Consider the following 18,794-nt stretch of genomic DNA (forward strand, 5'->3'; position numbering starts at 1 on the left):
TGAAAAATTTATATCTAAGTCTAAAAGCACTGTTTCAGTAAGTATTAAAAAGATCTTATGTGACAACACATTGTGTCATAGTTTAATTGGCAGCTCTTTTTCTTTCTGGGTGGTACATACGATCAAAGATGTCCTAGATTTGAATAGATGTGGTAAATTGAATGGAGGCTAAAATGGGCAGTAGATCTGTGAATTTCCAAGCTTCCCTTAGTGAAGGAACAGAGCTTGGTGTTTCGTCATTGTTCTTGTTTTGGTGGGTATTACGTTGTTGCTTAGGAATGAGGTAGGGAGATCCTGCGATTTCTTCACAATTATCAGTTAGGCTTGTTTGCAGGACCAACATAATTTGAAGAGAAGCTAGCTTCTCACATTACCATTTACAACTTCTTAACGTAAGTCACAAATTGCATTCTGAATTAGGTAACATTTCATTTGTCATTAGCTAAGCACTTTTAAAATTAAATGTATTATATTTTTACAATATAAAAGTAATATGGGTTAGTATAGAAAATGTCCTATATTAAAAAGTGGGTAGGGGCTGCCCTGGTGGCGCAGTGGTTGAGAGTCTGCCTGCCAATGCAGGGGACACGGGTTCGAACCCTGGTCTGGGAGGATCCCACATGCCGCGGAGCAACTAGGCCCGTGCACCACAACTACTGAGCCTGCGCTCCGCAACGGGAGAGGCCGCAATGGTGAGAGGCCCGCGCACCGCAATGAAGAGTGGCCCCCGCTTGCTGCAACTAGAGAAAGCCCTCGCACAGAAGCGAGGACCCAACACAGCCAAAAATAAATTTTAAAAAAGTGGGTAGGTATAAGTATGTAACCAGCCGTATTTCTTCCAACCAAAATATTTGGTAAATTTCTTTTCTTAGAAAAATTTCTTATGTTTTGATGCCATTTCTTCTAGTTTACAGAAATATCTCAGATCAAAGTAACATATATTTAATGTACAGTATTTGGAAAGTATAGCAAAATATAAATAAGCATGAAAAACATCAGGCTTCATCTCACCACCACCCAGAGATTGCCTCTTAATATTTTTGGCCATCACATTCAACCTGTCCAGGGCAAACAGGAGCGCTCGGTGGATGCTCGATACATCCTTACTGAATGCGTGAATGCCAAAAAAGAGAACTTGGAGAACAGCCCATATGACTTGCTAATAGAATTAATTATACAGATCTTATGGTCTAAAATTCATCTGTCTTCTCAACTTTGCCTTATTCTTCTCACACAGCTGGAGCTTGTCCAGGACACAACCAACTTTCTACTACTTGGCAACGGAGCACTCTGGGGCAGTTGGTCATTGTCCTCACATCACTCCTCTCATTCATTCATTCGTTCATTCAACAAATATTTGTTAAGTGCCCTCTATGTGCCTGGAATACGGAGGGGGTAATAAAGAAACATGGCCCCTGGCCTCTTGAAGCTTTCAGTCAAAAGAGGATAAAACAGATAAACATAAAAATGAATATATGATAAAATATATTTGCGTACTGTGGCAAGTGGAGAAAAGGAAGAGAACAGGTGGCTGGGGAAATAAATAAGCCATAATCTGATTCAAGAGGGAAGGCCTCTCTGATGGAGTGACAGGTCAGAAGGTCAAGGAGGAACAAAAGGGAAGATTCTGAGGCTGGCAAACTTTAAGTGGGTGTGGCCTAAAAACAGTGAAGGAACAGGTGTTGCGGGAAAAGACTAGGCTACAGACGTAAGCACTTCCTGTAGGGCCTCATAAGCTATGGAGAGGATTTTGAATTTTATTCTGTGTATGCTTAGAAACCAGTAAGCTTTTTTTTTGTAATTTAAATTGCGTTTACTTTTAATAGGTAACATTCGCAATCCAAAGTATACAAGATCCAAAGATTATTGAATGAAAACACTCCCTCCCTCCGGCTTCCTAGGCACCCAGTTTCCCCTCCCCCGAGCTGGCTGTAAGTATACCTCCGGAAATACTCCAGGCACAAACAAGAAAACTTATCAGTCTGTAAGATATTTTAAGCAGGGGAGCAAGGCATCGGATTTGTGTTTTAAGACAACCCGAACGCTGAGAGGTGTCTGGCATTCTGCGTTCAGAGCTACGCGCTCCAGCTCACGCATTTCACAGACCCTACTCTGCTCGGCATTCCGGGTTTCTACCGGGGAGATCCCCCGGGGGCCCAGGGCTTCGTAAATTACATCCTGGCAGGGCTCCCACGCTCCTTCCCACGCTGTGCTCCAGGCAACGGACCTGCGCGCTCGAAGCTCCCACGCCGCCCCCTTCCCGCATCTCGCGGCCGGGAACCCGGGAGCTCGACACCCAGCCCAGGTGCGCTTGTGTGTTTTTTAACGAGAGACCGGGGCAGCAGGGCAGCGGCTCCAGGATGGCTGCGACTGAGGCGGGCCCGGGCGTGGCCAAGGCTGAGGGCGGAGTCAAGCTTAGGGGTGGAGCCGACGCCTGGTCGGCTGCAGAGCTCTCCAGAGCTCCTGCTGACGCGATTCGGTCTGGGATCCGGGCCACCCACGGGGCGGTGGGTGCTCTTTGGCCTTGGGCTCTGCAAAGCCCTGAAGGTAAATCCGCCTGGGAGACGGGCAGCTAGAGCGCTAGGGGACCAACGACGGGGGCGGGCGGCTGGCTGGCGGCGGAGGGGAGGGTCCCGCGGCGAGTTTCCCGAGAAAGCTGAACTCGTCCCAAGTTTCTTGTGCATCAGTTTGCACCCGGCGAATTGGTGGCTGTTTCTTTCCGTGCGGGTGGTCTTTGGGCGCGGGAAGGACGCGGAGGTGATTGGATTAATCCGCCAGGGCACAGCCCAGATTTCTGTACTGGACTGCTCGGCGTGGTGGGCGCAGTTTTTGCCCCAGAAAGGGGCGGGTAATTGACACGCAGTTGTGTCCCGCGCGGCAGCCGGGTGATCCCCGGGCTCAGAGCGCGCGTGTCTGCAAGGCGTGCCTGGTTGTCCGGCGGCAAAGTTCCATGACTTCTTTCCTCTTTAGGCAAGACTCACTGGGTGCTGTTCCCCCGCCCCCCCCGACCCAGGGCTGACGCCCGAGGCTCTGCTATGGACGGCAAGAGCGAAGTAGATTTTTCCAGCAACAGCTTAACCACTTTGTGGCGGAGGCGTTCAGCCCCTCAGCCCCAGCTGCTGGGCCGGAGCAAGCCGAGGCCCCAGTCCTACCAGAGCCCCAGCGGGTTGCTGATCACGGATTTCCCGGTAGAGGACCGAGGGACGCTCCCCGCGGCGCAGACTCCGGCCCAGGTGCCCACCGCCTCCGACGGCAGGACGATCCAGAGGAGCCCCCTGCTTCTGTGCGCCCATCGGAGGTTGGTGACCAATGGGAGGACCGTCTCCCCGGAGTACAGGGCTGCTTCTCCTCGGCTTCGACGGCCCAAGTCACCCCGGGAACCTAGAGCGGCGTCGGGCGGCTACTCCAAATCCCCAGCGAACGGCACTGCGACTTCGCTCGCGCAGCAGCCGCTGCACCGCCCGCGGACTCCTCATGCGCCTGGCCCCTGCAGCCCCGAGGGGGACAGGGTCGGATTCCCCGCCAGCCCCCTGCTTTCGCCTGCTGCAAATGCGCTTACTCCTAATACCGCCTCCCCAGGCGCCCGTTCGCTGTCCGGTCAGATGGCTAAGGACCCTGAGCGGGGACCTTCGAGACTCTCTCCCGCGCCCCACAAAAGGTCTTTGGAGCAAAAACTCCCCCTCCAAAGGCTTCCCTCACAGGAGAACGAGCTCCTGGAGAATCCTTCAGTGGTTTTGAGCACAAACAGCCCCGCCGCCCTCAAAGTGGGGAAACAGCAGATCATTCCGAAGAGCCTGGCCTCGGAAATTAAAATAAGTAAATCCAACAGTCAGAATGTGGAGCCCCACAGGAGACTGCTTAAGGTGCGCAGCGTGGTGGAGGGCCTTGGAGCGCCCCTGGGCCCCGCAGAGGACGAGGGCGAGGCGGAGAACGACTTGGACAGCCCGGGGTCTCTGCGGAGAGGCTTGAGGTCCACGTCCTATCGCAGGGCAGTGGTCAGTGGCGTTGATTTTGACAGTCCTACCACCTCGAAGAAGAAGAACAGAATGTCCCAGCCTATTCTGAAAGCAGTGATGGAAGACAAGGAGAAGTTTTCCAGCCTGGGAAGGATAAAGGTAAGAATGGGCAAGAGTGTCGCAAGTTAGGCATTCACTAAGCCACAAGTGAAGGTGATGGGGGTGGGGAGGAGGGGCACAGAGGAAACCAGAGGTTATTGTTCTTTTTTTAATTCTGTTGTTTGTTGATCAGACCCGTGCACATTTATCTCTTGCCCGTTCTGTTGCTGGCAGGTGCAGTCCAGGTTAATGCAGCTTCATGGGAGGAACTGAAACTCTTAATTGTTTTAATTTTTTAAGTTCGGGCAAAAAGTGGGGGACAAATGGGGGAAAAAAAAAACACAGAAAATTAAGTATTGGCTGAGTGAGCCCCGAACAGTTTTAATACAGGTAGCTGAAAAGGGGATGGTGGGCAGGCGTGGATCTGCACTCTTGATTATGTGGTTGTGCTGCCTGGTGCTTGTTTAGAAATGTCAGTCATTCGTTGCTGATTCATCACAGCTGATGCAGGAAAACTGCTTTCCCTTGAGCCTATTGATTATTTTAATTACTTACACTAATGATTTAATTTACTGAATTATTTTTTTCAGTGGTGATCCCATACTAAATAACCATTCAGGTAAAATGTGAATTTTAAAAGTCAGTTGCCAGATCACAAAAGACATAGTTTGTCATCTTTGCTGTTTTCTGGTTTCTCTCACCGCTGCCTGTGGTTGTATCTTATTCCCATTTTGTGCCCACTTAATCCTTGAGTGCATTTAACAAGTTGGTAGCTGAAAACTTCAGGTTCGAGTGAATGGTGTGGTGTTGCTCCCAGATAAAGGCCTAGGAGCTGTGCTCATTAAAATATGACTAAATATGACATAAAGAAATAGGGAAAACTAGGGAAGGAGATTTTGGAGTGTGCATGTGCTGTCTTCTCCAGACGCAAGACAGATCTCAGCAATCGGGCAGGAATTCATTTTGGCAGCCACGTCTTTTCTTGATTAATCAGAGAGTCTATATAAATGTCACATGTGTAATACACAAGCAAGCCTGTTTTATTTTAGATCCCATGGCCTTAAAGAAGTTCCATAACATTTTATGTGTTTTTTTCTTTTCCCCTCCAACTCTGCAAGTATAGCAAAGTTCAATTTAACAGTGATGGTGAATCATGAGTAATGAAATAAGCTGTACTACTGGTCATTTGAGGATTCTCAAGCTGTATTGACAGAGCATGGGGGATATTGTTCATTTTATTTCACCTTTTTAGTGAGTTGTAGTAGTCATATGAGTGAACTACTCCAGGGATCGTCTGCTGTATGCCTTTGGAAATCTAATGAATGTAACAACAAAAAAAATACTTTTTCTTAAAATAGCTGTATTTTCTGTTTGGCTCACTCATACATAGTTTGCTTTGCTTTTCCTCTTTTTGCTTTTCTTGTTTCTTAGAAAAAAATGCTGAAAGAACAAGGAACATTTGATGGGGAAGGTAAGCATTTGATTTTCCAGACTTTTATTGCTGTTTCAATGTGGAATATCAATTATAAGTTGAAATCCAACTGAAGTTACAAAAACACAAGATGAGAAAAATGTACAACTTCTTCACAAATTATACAGCACAGAGCTCCGCACTAAGCTAAATTCACCAGCAGTGAGTAAGATCAATGGCATTCTTTGTAAGCAGATGACTTTGTCAGACCAATGTTCTGGGATTTTTAATTCTTCTCTACTCTGGCTCCATCCCCACCTCCCTCAAAAAGTAGAGAAAGAGTAAGGGCAAGCTCTAGCCCTTTAGTTAAAAATTAAGTTTTGCATTTAGATCTTAAGTCATATTTCCTTTGACTTAATGTTCTTTTCCCCATATTTCTACATTTTAATATCATTTCTGACTTCCTGTTTCCTAATCCAGTTTCAATTTGGGGGAAATCTAACTCTCCTGGCTGACAGAAACATACTCCTAAGAATTTCGAACCCATATAATATTTTTGTGAAGGATCTCAAAAATAAAAGCAGCTTTCACCAGGTGTTCAAACCCTAATCAGATTAGCGGACTTCGTGTAAATAGATGGATCCAGTGTCAGTGGTCTGGAAGAGCACAAAGGGAGAAGCCCCAGGTGCAGTGCTTGTAGGGCTGGGGGAGTGTGGTGGAGGTGAGGGTAGTTACTTTCTGTCATGCTTTGAAATGCTAAGATTTCCCAACCTTTAAAGAACAATGAAGAAGGGTATGCCCCTCTATAAGTAAATCTAAGGTAAAACCACCCAGAATTATATCACCTTGGCTGACTACAAAACATTTCCCTATATAATTCTTATAAAAATCAGTTCTCATTGGATCATTTAAACATGACCAGTTTATAAAAGTGTATTTACTGTACCAATCTTAGAAGACTGTTCTCTATGAGGAAGAAACCCAGATACAGTACTTTAGCTGGCTGGGATAAATTCAGATTTTATAATTGAGGAACCTGGAAGCTCTGAGAGTTTAGTACCTTGTGCACTTTCACACAGCCAGGGCTAGGACAGAGATCTGGTTCTTAGTCCAGTTTGCTTCCTCTTATACCCCCGTTATGACTGTGCAGTGAACAGAGCATCTACCTAATATCGATTTTGAGAGCTGCTTTGCATCTTCTGGAATTTGATAGTGGTTTTGGGACCTTTGCCTCAAAGGGTTAAAAATGTCGAGCTTTCTTGAAGTCCGAGGACAGACCTTCATTACAACTAGTTTTATGTTGTTTCCTTTTACAAGGAGCTGTTTCTGTGCACCCTCTCCTCTCTTCTCAAATATGATGACCTAGAAATTCTTTTTCACATATATGTACATGAGGAATGCAGGAGCCTTACAGTTAATGACTAACAAGAATGTAAGTCAGGAAGCTGTGTGGTAGAGTGGTGAGAACCTGTGATATTGGAACCAGGGGCCTGAGTTCCTGTCCTGCTGCTTCTACTCATCAGTTGAGTGACAGTGAACAAGCCTCTTAACTTCACTGAGCCCTCAATCTCATCCTGGGTAAAATGAAGCTACTAATACTATTGCCCACGTTGTTGTGAGAATGAATGAATGTATATCAACAATGTGTGCATATATTTTGTGCCACACACTAAGTACTTTAAAGGACACCACAGAGGTGGGGGGAACTCAAGTCTGTACCCTCATAATCTGCTTTACATATTCAGAACAATCAGAGAACAGTAAAATCTTGCATAGATTCCAGTATTGCTTTAGTAATGGTGCATATGGAACATGCAGTAGTTGCTGAGAGATGAGGCAGATGTTTGCTGGCTTCAGTAGATGGGAAAAGCATTTCAAACTCAGTATGTCCCAAACCAAACTCATAATCTTTCCTCTAAAGGTGAATCTCTTCTGGAGTTCCCATTTCCTACTTTTCCATTGTTGGACTCATAGAGCCAGGAAACATCCTTACCACCATATCCAGTTGACCCCCATATCCAGCCCATCCCCCCAAGTCTCCATTGTCTTTCACTGACCACTTCAGTAGCATCCTAATTAGTCCCTTAAGTAGTCAATATTTTGCTTTTCCAGTCTAATAAAGTCTTTTCCTTTTAGTGGATTCCCATAGCAATCGAGATAAAATACAACCCTTACGGTATGAAAGAAACTCAGTCCTTTTCGACTCAGGATAAAATCCAGTTCTTTAACATTGTCTGCAAAACTCTGCTTCTTTGGACTGTCTGGCTCTTCCCCCTAAACTCACCTTACACCCTTTGTCCGCTAGACACCCATACTCCAGTGAATGACCTTCCTTTGTTCTTCTAAGGTAATATATGTCCTCTTGCCTCAGGGCTTTTACATGTGCTTTTTTTTCTGTAGCTCTGTAGTTTCTCAGCTTTCAGATCTTAAGATATTCCTCATTAACACCTCTCTGACCCCCAGACTAGATCATATCCTGCTGACAGTCTGTTCTCAGAGCCCCTGTATGTAAATCTTTGGGTTTGTGGGTATGTATTTGTGCAAGATCATTGTGTCCTCAACTCTAAAATGACTTGCCTTCTCACTTGAAGTAAAAAACCGAAGTCCTTTCAATGACATTGAGGCAAGTCTGCCCTATAGTCATCCCAACCCCCAACTCCTATACCTTCTCCCCTCCCTTACTCTATTCCAGCCACACAGGCTTCCTTGCTGATCCTTGTACATATAGATGCACCAAACAGACTCCTGCCCCAGGGCCTTTGTACTTGCTGTTCTCTCTGATGGGATGTTCTTTCCCCAGCTGTACAGGTGGCTTACTTCCTCACTTCTTTTAGATCTTTGCTTAAATGTCACCTCTGTGAGGGCTTCCTGAACCACCCTGTTTAAAATCGACGTATCACCCCTTGTAACATGCTCCTGCTTTCCCTGTTTTATTTTTCTCCATGGTACTTATCAGCATCTGATATATTATAAAAGTTACTTGTTTATTTATTGTCATTCTCTCCTCACTCTGATGTCAGCTCCACGAAGAATGAGATTTTTATCTTTTTCTGTTGTTGTTCGTTGCTGTATCCCCAGTGCCTAGCGGTCGCTAACGTCTAGTAGGCATTGTCTAAATATCAGTTGAATGAATACATGAATGAATGACTTTGACTATTTTTCTCATTAAAATTTTAGCTCATGAGGGCATGGGAAGTGTCTTTCATTTTCTATTTACTCTCAGCCCTTGGCACATTGTGAGTGTACAGTAAATATTTGTTAAATAGATAGACAAATAAAAGGGTGTAAATTCAATTTAACCTAAAAAACAGTGATGTAAAGGGACAGGACCTTCATGGGTAGCGGACAGAGACCTGGAAACTCTGCTTCAGTTGGCATTTCATGTATGGGCCCTTCCCCTTCCCCTGCAGATGAATTGGGGATAGAGCTGTGTGAGTGAGAAAATCACTTTTTGGTAATGACTCTTCAGTGACAGAATCCATTTGTCTCTTGTTTAACTGGAGACCAAACATCGTATACGTATAAATACGGATGTTTGTTTAGAACAAGTAGCATCATGATGGAGGGGCAATTAGTGACATGTAGGATTTGGTTTTCTTGCAGAAAACGCTGTTCTGTATCAGAACTACAAAGAAAAGGCCCTTGACATTGACTCTGATGAAGAGTCGGAGCCCAAAGAACAGAAATCAGGCGAAAAGATTGTGATTCACCATAAGCCACTGAGGTCCACGTGGAGCCAACTCTCTGCGGTGAGTGTGTACCTTCTCTTTTTCTATCTGCGGGAGTGAGAAGACCAAGTTGTGGAGGTTATGCCTGGCTGTGGTTTTAATTTTTTCTACCAGTGATCCTGTAACCCTAAGGAGAAAGACTCTTCTTTTTAGATTGTGAAGTGTTTCTTGAAACTCTGCAGGCACTAGTGAGAACATGAACTTTGACAATTCTGATCAGGAAAATTTATCAGGTTTTTATAAAATAAAAGACTGATGTACTATGGACTCTGGAAACTCTTACTACTCAGTATCTTTTCTTGTTTTCTTTATAGAGTGTGTATGTAGTGGTAGCTTAATATATCCTGAGCTTTACCGTAATTATGGCTATATATACATATGTATATGTATGACAAATGTATATGTACCTACGCACAACAGGGAACTTATTACACTTCTTCCTTGGAAATTTCATTTGATAGGGACACATTTATATTTTCTTGAAAATGGTTAATGAATGGCATTCTGTTCTGTCTCCCCGTGTGCATCTTTTGTTTGCGAGTGTCTGACACTTACTTTTGTGTGGATGAGTAATTTCTCCTCTCTGCATCAAACATCTTTTGTTTTTAGCCGTAATTTCTTTTCCTCCTGGCTTAACAATGTCACAGTGTGATGCTTAGTTTACTTGATGCGAGTTTGGGTACATCATTTGTGGGCATCTGATGCATTACCAAGTAGGAAGGAATTCCCGTGGCTGGCTTGGGTGGTGGGAGCATTGCATGAAAAACAGGCCAGTGCAGCTCTGTGAGACCTTTGGCAATATGGGAGCAGAAGTGATTCCCTCTTAAGCCGAAATGAGCATTGTTCAGAGTCAGGAATCTCATGTATTTAGGGAACCCGTCAGCATAAGTGAAGAAGTTGTATATGTTGGCGCTCATAAATTTGACCATGGAAATGGGTGCATGTTGATAATGGGGATGACTTCTGGCTCAGGCTCTTCCTCCCCTCTTCTGCCCTGTGTTGGAATTCAGAATTCTAGAAACCAAGCCCTTTCTTCCTGTCTCTCTCACACCCCCTAATTTTGTTCTAAGGAGAAGTTATGTATTTCCAGTCCCCCCATGGTGTGACACCCTTAGTGTTATGCCACAGATTAAAATGCCTACAGGGGCAGAGCAAGTAGTGTTATAAGTGATGCTGGTGAGTGCAGGTGATGGGGAGTGGCGGGGACTGTGGTCCATAGGCCTTGTATGAATTGAGCAGCGGACACTTAGTTCAAACCAGCCCCGTGTTACAGTATTTTCTGATATTTAAAAAAGAGAATACAGAAAGCCAGATTTTTATGAGTATTATCCTAATTCAAGTTTTAAAAAATGTTGTATGAACCCGACAACATCTATGGGCCAGACTTGGCTCCTGTGCTAACAGTTTGCAACTTCCGTGATGCTTCTGTGAATTTCGCAGTGGTGAGGTGGTATCATCTGTCCATAGAACCGGCATATTGGTAGCCTTATTTCCTAATCTGATGATCTTGTGGTATTATATACCAATGCAGATACTTGGAAAAACTGGTGACAAGGCCCACACAGGCCAAGATGGCTCTAAATGGCTGTCATTCCATTGTTGGTATGGACCATTTGGTAGAAGATTCTCAAGAAGAAGACTGGATTTTTTGAGTTCTTTCTCTGGGACAGCAGCTGCGTTTGTTAGCACAGGCCTAAATCCTTCTGTTGTTCTTTGAATGCTAGAGAAAAATGTGTACTTCTGTGTCACTTATACTCTGTTCCAACTTAGCTTTAGTACCAAAAACCAGACTGCCATATTTATGCCTCCTGGGGTTTGGCTTTCATTTAGATTAACAAATGCACATTGAAATAATACTACATATCCTTCAGTACAACTTCAAATATGGGCATGTGTTTTATTTGGCAAAGGATCAATGTGCTGATGTGCTGTTTGTTAACAAGATTGATATCAGAAGACTATCTGGTGATAAAATGTAAAGCTATAAAATGGGTTCTAACTGCAGCGTGTGTTATCTTGGATTTGAGTGTTCCCAGGAGGCTTGTGTGTATTTATTGTGTTGGTGGCAATTACATTTAATCAAAGCAGCGTGATTGGACTTTGCCACTTTGCATCACTTGGGCACCAGCCTGCATTTTCTTTGTGCCTTTTGTGTCTCCGTTTCACTTTTAAAACATATTAATTTTTTTTTATTATAAAGTACTTCAAGCATATAGAAAAATTAAAACTTAAGTTTGTGTAATAGATTTCCAGGTACCTGCCCTCCAGGTACCAGCTTGAACAGATGTTAACATTTTAACATATTTATTTCAGGCTTCTATTTTTTGAGGCAGATTCAGTTAACCATCCTCCTCTCCAGTCCTTTTCTCTTTCCTTCCTCCCCAGGGGTCATCACTGTCCTGAAGTTCTCTTCTGTCCTTCCCACGTGGGTTTTCTACCCACTAAAAAGTTGCAAGCAGCTCTGGCTTTTAGGAAAAACAACAGAAAGCAGCGATTACTTTTTTAGAAGCCTAGCAGTTAGTAAATATCCAGGTTGCAGTTAGGACCCTAAAGAGAAGAGGCTTCATGAATTATGAAAAATGTCAGGATGTTTTCTGTAAAGGGTAGACACCTCCGTTTCTCTGCCTGACCTTGTGCCCTGATCTCTCCTTGTAAAGGGGCTGCAGTGTTTAGGGCAGGTTTTGGAACACTTCGACTTTCCATCATCTTTCCATGCTTAACTTTTAATAATACCAAATAAGTAGGGTAGTCCCCATTCTGTCTTTAACACAAAACTCTTCCTCGACTAAGGCCTTGATCCCAGAAAGGGAATAGGACAAGGGGTTTTCTGGCAAAGGGGTTAGGTCTCAATTTGGCATCTACCTTGACTTTCTACTTGGGAGGGGTGCGTGTGAGCACACCTGTGCATTAGCTGCTGTTGATTGTTTTATTCTGTAAAAATCTCTTATCTTTGTGGCCAACACGTGACTGCCTCCTGAGGTGATGAAACTTTTATCCATTGACTGTAACGAGCATCCAGTATGCAGGAGACTCTTTAGAAGAGCCGCAATTTGCCGTCATTTCTGCTTGTTGTGTAAGGTCCTGAAGCCTGCAGTCTGTATGTAATTTGTCTTAGTGTGTTTGTTTATGATGTGTCTCCTTTGGTTTCATGGGACAACCATGAAAGGTGGTTCTCCGTGTATGGTGTTGGGACAGGTTTAACTGTAGCATTGTGGTCACCTAGGAATGAGGGAGAATTAGAACTGAGTTAGAGAGGCATTTAATTGGGCCTTCATAGAATAGAGAAAGTCTAGGCTTCCCTAGTTGGATTATAGTGACTTAGTGGTGAACGTGTGTAGCAGTGTGGCCTTGCTGACGGGATCTCCATGTAGGAGTGGGGTGTTCTCCGTTGTCAGGGACACAACCTGGGCTTCATACTGTCATCAGATGGTGTGAGGCTTACTCTTCCTTCACTTGATTGTCAGAGGATGTCGATCTATTCTTCATCAGAAATATAGGATTTCTTCATTCCAGGGAACAGAACTTTATGCTGCTCTTCAGGCCTTGGGGAACACTAATATATGAGAAATAAATGATCGTGCTTTCCAGGTTTTAGTTGGTCATAAGTGGAAGAAATTGGAGGTTTCAATTTGAAAAGTCATTTTTGTCCTCCAGAGATCTGTGCCCAGAGACAAAGGAACCTGCCCTACACAGGTGAATGGCCCAGCGAATCACCTAAAATGGCATCGTGAGGACTGAGACAGCAGTTCTTGGATCTCTGGGCATAGCTTGTGGGTTTGAAGAAAAATATTGATTGTATTATTAGTGTGGGATAGAACACTGAGTACCTGCTACAGTTAGTGCTATAGGTGGGTAGCAGCTGAGTCCTCCATGCAAAGTGAACTTCAGGTTTCTAATCAGTTTCATCCTTTAATGGGATCCCGGAAGGATTTACAGTATTACTGAAAATAAAAAGTCAATCTTGACCGGAGTGTTTTTGCTTTTTGTCATAACTTGACCCCTCTCCCCATCACGTGCTATGCGTTGGACTAAAAAATGACAGTTGCGAAACCGGTGTTTGTTTTGTTACGTTCCGTGACAGCCCCAAAGCCACACTTGCCAGCCATGCCCTGACCCCATTTGTTTGCCATGGGGTGAGTTTGTGTAATTTCCACCGCCTTGACACCCCAGGTACCTTTGACAAGGGTGCTCAGGCTCCAGAGGCAAAAACAAGCACACAGGCCAACTTTCTACTTGGATTCAATACCGAATGCAGTCACCTGACATCCACCTGCTATAGTCATCCTCTTACTGGACTCTTCCTTTATACTTGCTGACATGTGGCTTTAGCAGTAATCTTAAATCATTTTGAATATTTCTTCAGTTTGCTCAAATATTTTAAACTCTATTCTGGAACTGGTTTTTCATGTTTTCTTTAAAGCACGTCTTCAGCTGTCCTTAGTGTGGCTAGCTAGGTTCATATCTAGAATTAGGACTTTGGTCTTTTGAGTTCTGGAATCAGCTCGTAAAGACACACATAGTTTGCTCTGGTTGACCTTCTGGAACTGCCAAATGAGAAAGGGCGATTTGAAAAATGGCCATTTGATTATCAATGTAATTTCATTCAGTTGAAAATATAACACACTTTGGAGTCTTTGGCAGTTCCATTTGGTGGGACTTATTCTTTTAGAATCTACACCACGTTTATTGTGAAAGACACTGTTTTCTACTGAAAATCAGAGCTCAACAGATGTCATAAATCTGAATATCCTTCTGTTTGCAGAAATGCTTAATGCATTTAGAGGTCATCGACAATTTCATCCTTTTCCCTTACATTTTCACAGTTGTCTGAATTAATTTTCAGTTGTTCAGTGAGTTGCTGCTTAAAATAATCTCTTCAGTCGTAGAATTTTCCATTTACATTTTTGCAACATAGCAGTCTCATAAAATTATTTTTTTACCTTAAATGGTGATTAATACCTTTTATCATATCTATCTTTTATGTTTAAAAAATAGAAAAAACATTCCCATTTTTCACATCTGGCTTACTTTTGGTACTCACAATGTAAACAGTCAGGGCTTTAGACGTGTACTCGTGCACACTGTTAAGTTGGAGAGTAGGTCTCCTGGAGTGTTTGTATCTTTATAAACAGAACTGGAGGTCCATGTGCCTGGGCCTGGGAGCCCCAGCAGAGATCCTGGTCCAGCTAAGAGGGCTGGAGCTGGGATCTGCTTAGCCTGGGGCAGGGAGTGGGCTCTGTTATACTCTTGTCATTTCAGTACAATTAGATTGTGGTGTTCCTTCAACATTTTTGAAAATTGATTTTGACTGTATAAGCAATACATAGCACATGTTCCATGAAAAAAAATTAAACATTTCAGATGAGACCAAAGTCTCTTTTGATCATATCTGCAATCCCAATCTCTTTCGCCTTCTCTCTAGGCAACGCTGTTCTCAATTTGGTAACGCTCTTCTTGAAATCCACGTATATACATGTAAGGAAAAAATAAAGATTACGTGCATTTACATAAATGATACACTGTGCAGCTATTACAACTTGTTTTTTTCCTGAACAGTGTGTCTTATAAATCATTTCACGTCTCTACACGATGATCTTCAGTGTTCTTTCTAGTCTCTGGGTTAGGCTATAGGATGGATATGCATTTCACCATCTTTCTTTTCTAGGGAGCTATACCTGCTTTGAGAATCTGGTAAAAGTTGTGAGCCATGGACCTTCTCTTTAGAAAAATGCACACACAAGTAGATGTGTAAAACTAGTTTATACTTTTTGTTTTTTTCAGTTTCAGTTTGGGAGTATTTTTTTCTTTTGACTTTATCTCCAAATACTGGGGATACCTCAGTGTAGCTCCCTGTGTATTGAGTACATTTGCATGTTGTTCATGTCACCTCTAGAAGTTTTTCTTTTTCTGAATGATAGCGATGGTGGAGCTATAACCCCTTCTGAAAAATATATAGAGATTGAGAAAAAAACCTACTCTGGTTGGAGCTTAGTAAGCAAAGGGCAGTGGAGTGGTAGATGTGCCAATATTTATGTTGTTGATTCTCCGGAGAGAACAATGGGTTGTGAAAATGTGGGTGTGTGTGCCTCAGGCCCTGAGGGCAGGTACGGAGCAGAAGAGACAGGTGCTCCAAGAAAGTGGGAGGACATGAGCACGGGGGTGTTTCGTATTGGTTGGTGTAAGTACAAAAGGAGGTGTTTCAACTGGAAACCTAGACCTGGGACCCAGACAAAGAGGGTCTTATTTCATTGAGCAGAAAATTGATGAGAGAGATTGATGAATGATTCCTTGATTCCCCTAGTCTTTATGGAGGGCCCTCTTCTAGGCAGTGGAGATAGAGCACAAACAGACTCCACTTTGCTTTCATGTCCTTGCTGACACCCTGAATGGCAAGACAGACACCAAATTATCCCACATGGACATGCAGAATTGCTGTGTTAGTGCTGTGAAGGACGTGCTTGTGCTGCTCTGAGATCCTGTGGGAAGGGCACCTGTCTGGGCAAGATGCTGTTAGTCAAGGGAAGGTGGCAAAGGAGATGACAAGAGCTGCCATCTGACCAGCTACCAGATAAGTGTCAGGTCAGAGTTGTTGTTAGAGGGGCGGGTGCAGGCTGGAGAGGTCCCAAGCAGAGAAAACATCACGTATGCTATGCGGACCCTTCGGGGTGATGGAGGGTCAGAGGATTTGAGAAAAAGTCAGTGCACCTGCAGCTTCTTGATCTCTTTTCTTCCAGCCTCTACCTGTTGGGGGGTCCAGAGGCTCCATCCTTGGGGCTTCTCTTTTGTCTGCACTCCCTTGGTGATCTCATCCAGTCTTGTGGCTTTCAATGCATCATCTACTCTGATGACTTTCAAGTTTCTGTCTCTAGACTGGACCTTTCCTTGAGCGTCAGACAAGGATATCCAGCTTTGTTTCTGGTATCTAACCAGCATCTCAAAGTTAACCTTTCCAAAAGTTGACTTCTGATCACTCCCTTCTCTCCCACCCAAATCAGCTTCTCTCATAATCTCTTCTTTTTCTCAGCAAATAATGACTCCATTTTCTACTTGTGAAGGTCAGAACCCTTAGAGCCTTTGCTCACTCTTCTCTTTCTCCCATAACCTACTTCCGACTTGATGCAAAGTCTGTTGCCTGTAACTTCAGAATAGAGCTACTTCTCTGCTGCCACCCTGTCACTGTGGAGGTGGATTGTCCCCATTGCTTCCCAGCTCAACTCCCTGCATCTACGTGGGTCCGTTTTGGTCTCTTCTCCGTATAGCAGCTATATAGTTATATTGTTGAATTGTGATCCTGGTAAAATGTACTGAGATATTGTCCCTTTGTTCTGAACCCTCAAGTTATTTCTTACCTCCACTCAAAATAAAGGCCAAGCCTTACAGGGGCCAGTGAGGCTGTGTATTCTGGCCCCTGGTTACTCTCTGGACTCATCCCATGCTTGTTGCTCAGTTACACTGATGTTCCTCCAGTACAAGGTGCACTCTGCCTCAGGGCCTTTGCACTTGCTGTCCCCTCAGCTTACAATAAATAGCTCTTCTTCCAGAGAGCCACATGACTTTCTCACTACCACCCCCTTAACGTTTCTTATCCTCTTCCTGACACTTACCCCTCTAACATACTATGTGATTTACTTTTCTTGTTAATTGTCCATCTGCTCCCACTGGAATAAAATCTTCATGAAAGCAGAGATTTTTGTCTGTTATGTTTCCTATCCTATTCCTAGCACATCATTGCCTGACTTACAATAGGCTTGCGGTTAAATATGTGATGAATTTATGAGTGAATGTATAAATGAATGAGTAAAGGCAAAAACCTAATCCCATAAGTGAAAATAACAGCAAAAAAACTCAGTGAGGAAAACAGCCAGGAAGTTTCCTATTTGGGGCTATTTGGAGGCTGTTTTTAATTTTTATTTTAAAGGAAAAATTCTTGACAGTTTGGCAACATCCTGGATTTAATAAATGTCTTTGATACATTAGGAAACTTGGTATCTTCATAGTTTAGAACTACCTATGGTAGGTATTTGCGTACTACGAAATCAAATTAAATTACAGCCTCCCTCATCCTCCACTTGGTATTTCTTCTGGGGAGGTAGACGGATGCATTCAAGAACAATAGGAGTCTGTAGGAATATAGTGTAATTAGGTAAAAGGAAAGAAGGCTCGGTTACTTTGAGGAGTTCTGAATAACTGTGGGGAAAGGCTCTATAATACTGAGCTTGCACTTGTGAAAATCATTAGATTCTTGTATCTGCCCTCTTGACCTTAAGATGTCCCCTTGTGGTGTCTCTTCTCTTGGTCCAGTGATGGGGCTATTCATCAGAGTGATTTGTCTCTATGATGATTGATTAGAGAAATTGTCACCATCAAAATTACTGTTGAATCTTTAAATGTGGAACTAGTGCTTAAAAACTTTTTTCTCAAATTAGGTTGATTTATCCAGAGTACTTATAGCCTGTTGATGTTCTACATGATTAATCCGTACTCTTATGTCTTACAATTATTATGGCATTTATTATCTGTATATCTGTTATCTGGGGGGATAAGGACTGTAGCCAATGGACAGCTTCTGCAGAAGGAAGTATTTTTGCCAGTGAAAGGAAATTGCAGATTATTTTCCCCTTTAGTGTAGGAGATAAACTCTGCTACCCATCCAACTGCAGTAACATAAAAATGGAGTAGTTCATATTTGGGGCTGCAGGAAACCCTGCTTCTGGCGGTTATGTGCAAAGGAGTATGGTTGTTGTCTGCTCAACTCATATTCAGCTGGGGTTAAGGTCTCAGTGTGAGCAGGCAGTGCAGATAGCTGTAGCTATGGGACCTGTCATTGGATCATCATGATATTAATTTATTTACATACAGTTAAATTATTAACGCAGTGTTTGCAGAGGAGACTGTGCACCAGGGATTATACTAGGTCATTTCACTCAGCTTATGTCGAGCTTGTGACAATACCATGAGAGCGGGTACTATTTCTCTACTATATATTGAGGCAGCTGAGACTCCGAAGTGACAAATAGGGTTACTCTCCTACTGTTTTCTTTAGGGTCTTGAGGTTACTTGGAACAGAGCCTCTAAAGTTTCGCTAAATAACGGATGTGTACCCAGGGCTCTGGAAGAGCAGGAACCACATTTCTATCTGGTACTTGGCCAGGAATGTGACTCAGTCTCAAAAGTGGCCTGTTGGCTATTTCTTCTCATGAATTGGCTCATTTTCCCTTTTTGCCAGGTCTGTCTTCTCTCCTGAGAGCTCCTGCATACTCAGAGTTTCTGAGTTCTCGTAACTTAGACTTGAGGTTATCTAGCGTGGTCCAGCCCCTCCTCATGGTATCCTTTCAGCTTCCATGTATAGCTACCCAGGTCAATTTCTTTCTTTCTTTCTTTTTTTTTAAACATCTTTATTGGAGTATAATTGCTTTTCAATGGTGTGTTAGTTTCTGCTTTATTACAAAGCGAATTAGCTATATATATACATATATCCCCATATCTTCTCCCTCTTGCATCTCCCTCCCACCTCCCTATCCCACCCCCCTAGGTGGTCAAAGAGCACCAAGCTGATTTCCTCATGCGATGCAGCTGCTTCCCACTAGCTCTCTATTTTAC

At 43.5% G+C, this 18,794-nt stretch overlaps 1 protein-coding gene across 4 annotated transcripts in view; it reads left to right on the plus strand.

Moving 5' to 3' along the window:
* Window positions 1-2,432: 2,432 nt before the first annotated feature.
* The window catches only part of ARHGEF26 (Rho guanine nucleotide exchange factor 26), a 167,621-nt gene continuing 151,259 nt past the window's right edge, over window positions 2,433-18,794 (plus strand). For all 4 annotated transcript variants that reach the window (XM_007164806.3, XM_007164805.3, XM_057545163.1 and 1 more), the window contains exons 1-4: window positions 2,433-2,547; window positions 2,971-4,115; window positions 5,487-5,526; window positions 9,070-9,215. In XM_007164806.3, coding sequence (XP_007164868.2) covers window positions 3,036-4,115; window positions 5,487-5,526; window positions 9,070-9,215 — 1,266 coding nt within the window. In that variant the 5' untranslated portion in view covers window positions 2,433-2,547; window positions 2,971-3,035. The remainder of the gene's footprint in view (window positions 2,548-2,970; window positions 4,116-5,486; window positions 5,527-9,069; window positions 9,216-18,794) is intronic.

The sequence above is a fragment of the Balaenoptera acutorostrata genome, chromosome 4 (assembly GCF_949987535.1).
Source record: "Balaenoptera acutorostrata chromosome 4, mBalAcu1.1, whole genome shotgun sequence".
Classification (NCBI taxonomy): Eukaryota; Metazoa; Chordata; class Mammalia; order Artiodactyla; family Balaenopteridae; genus Balaenoptera; species Balaenoptera acutorostrata.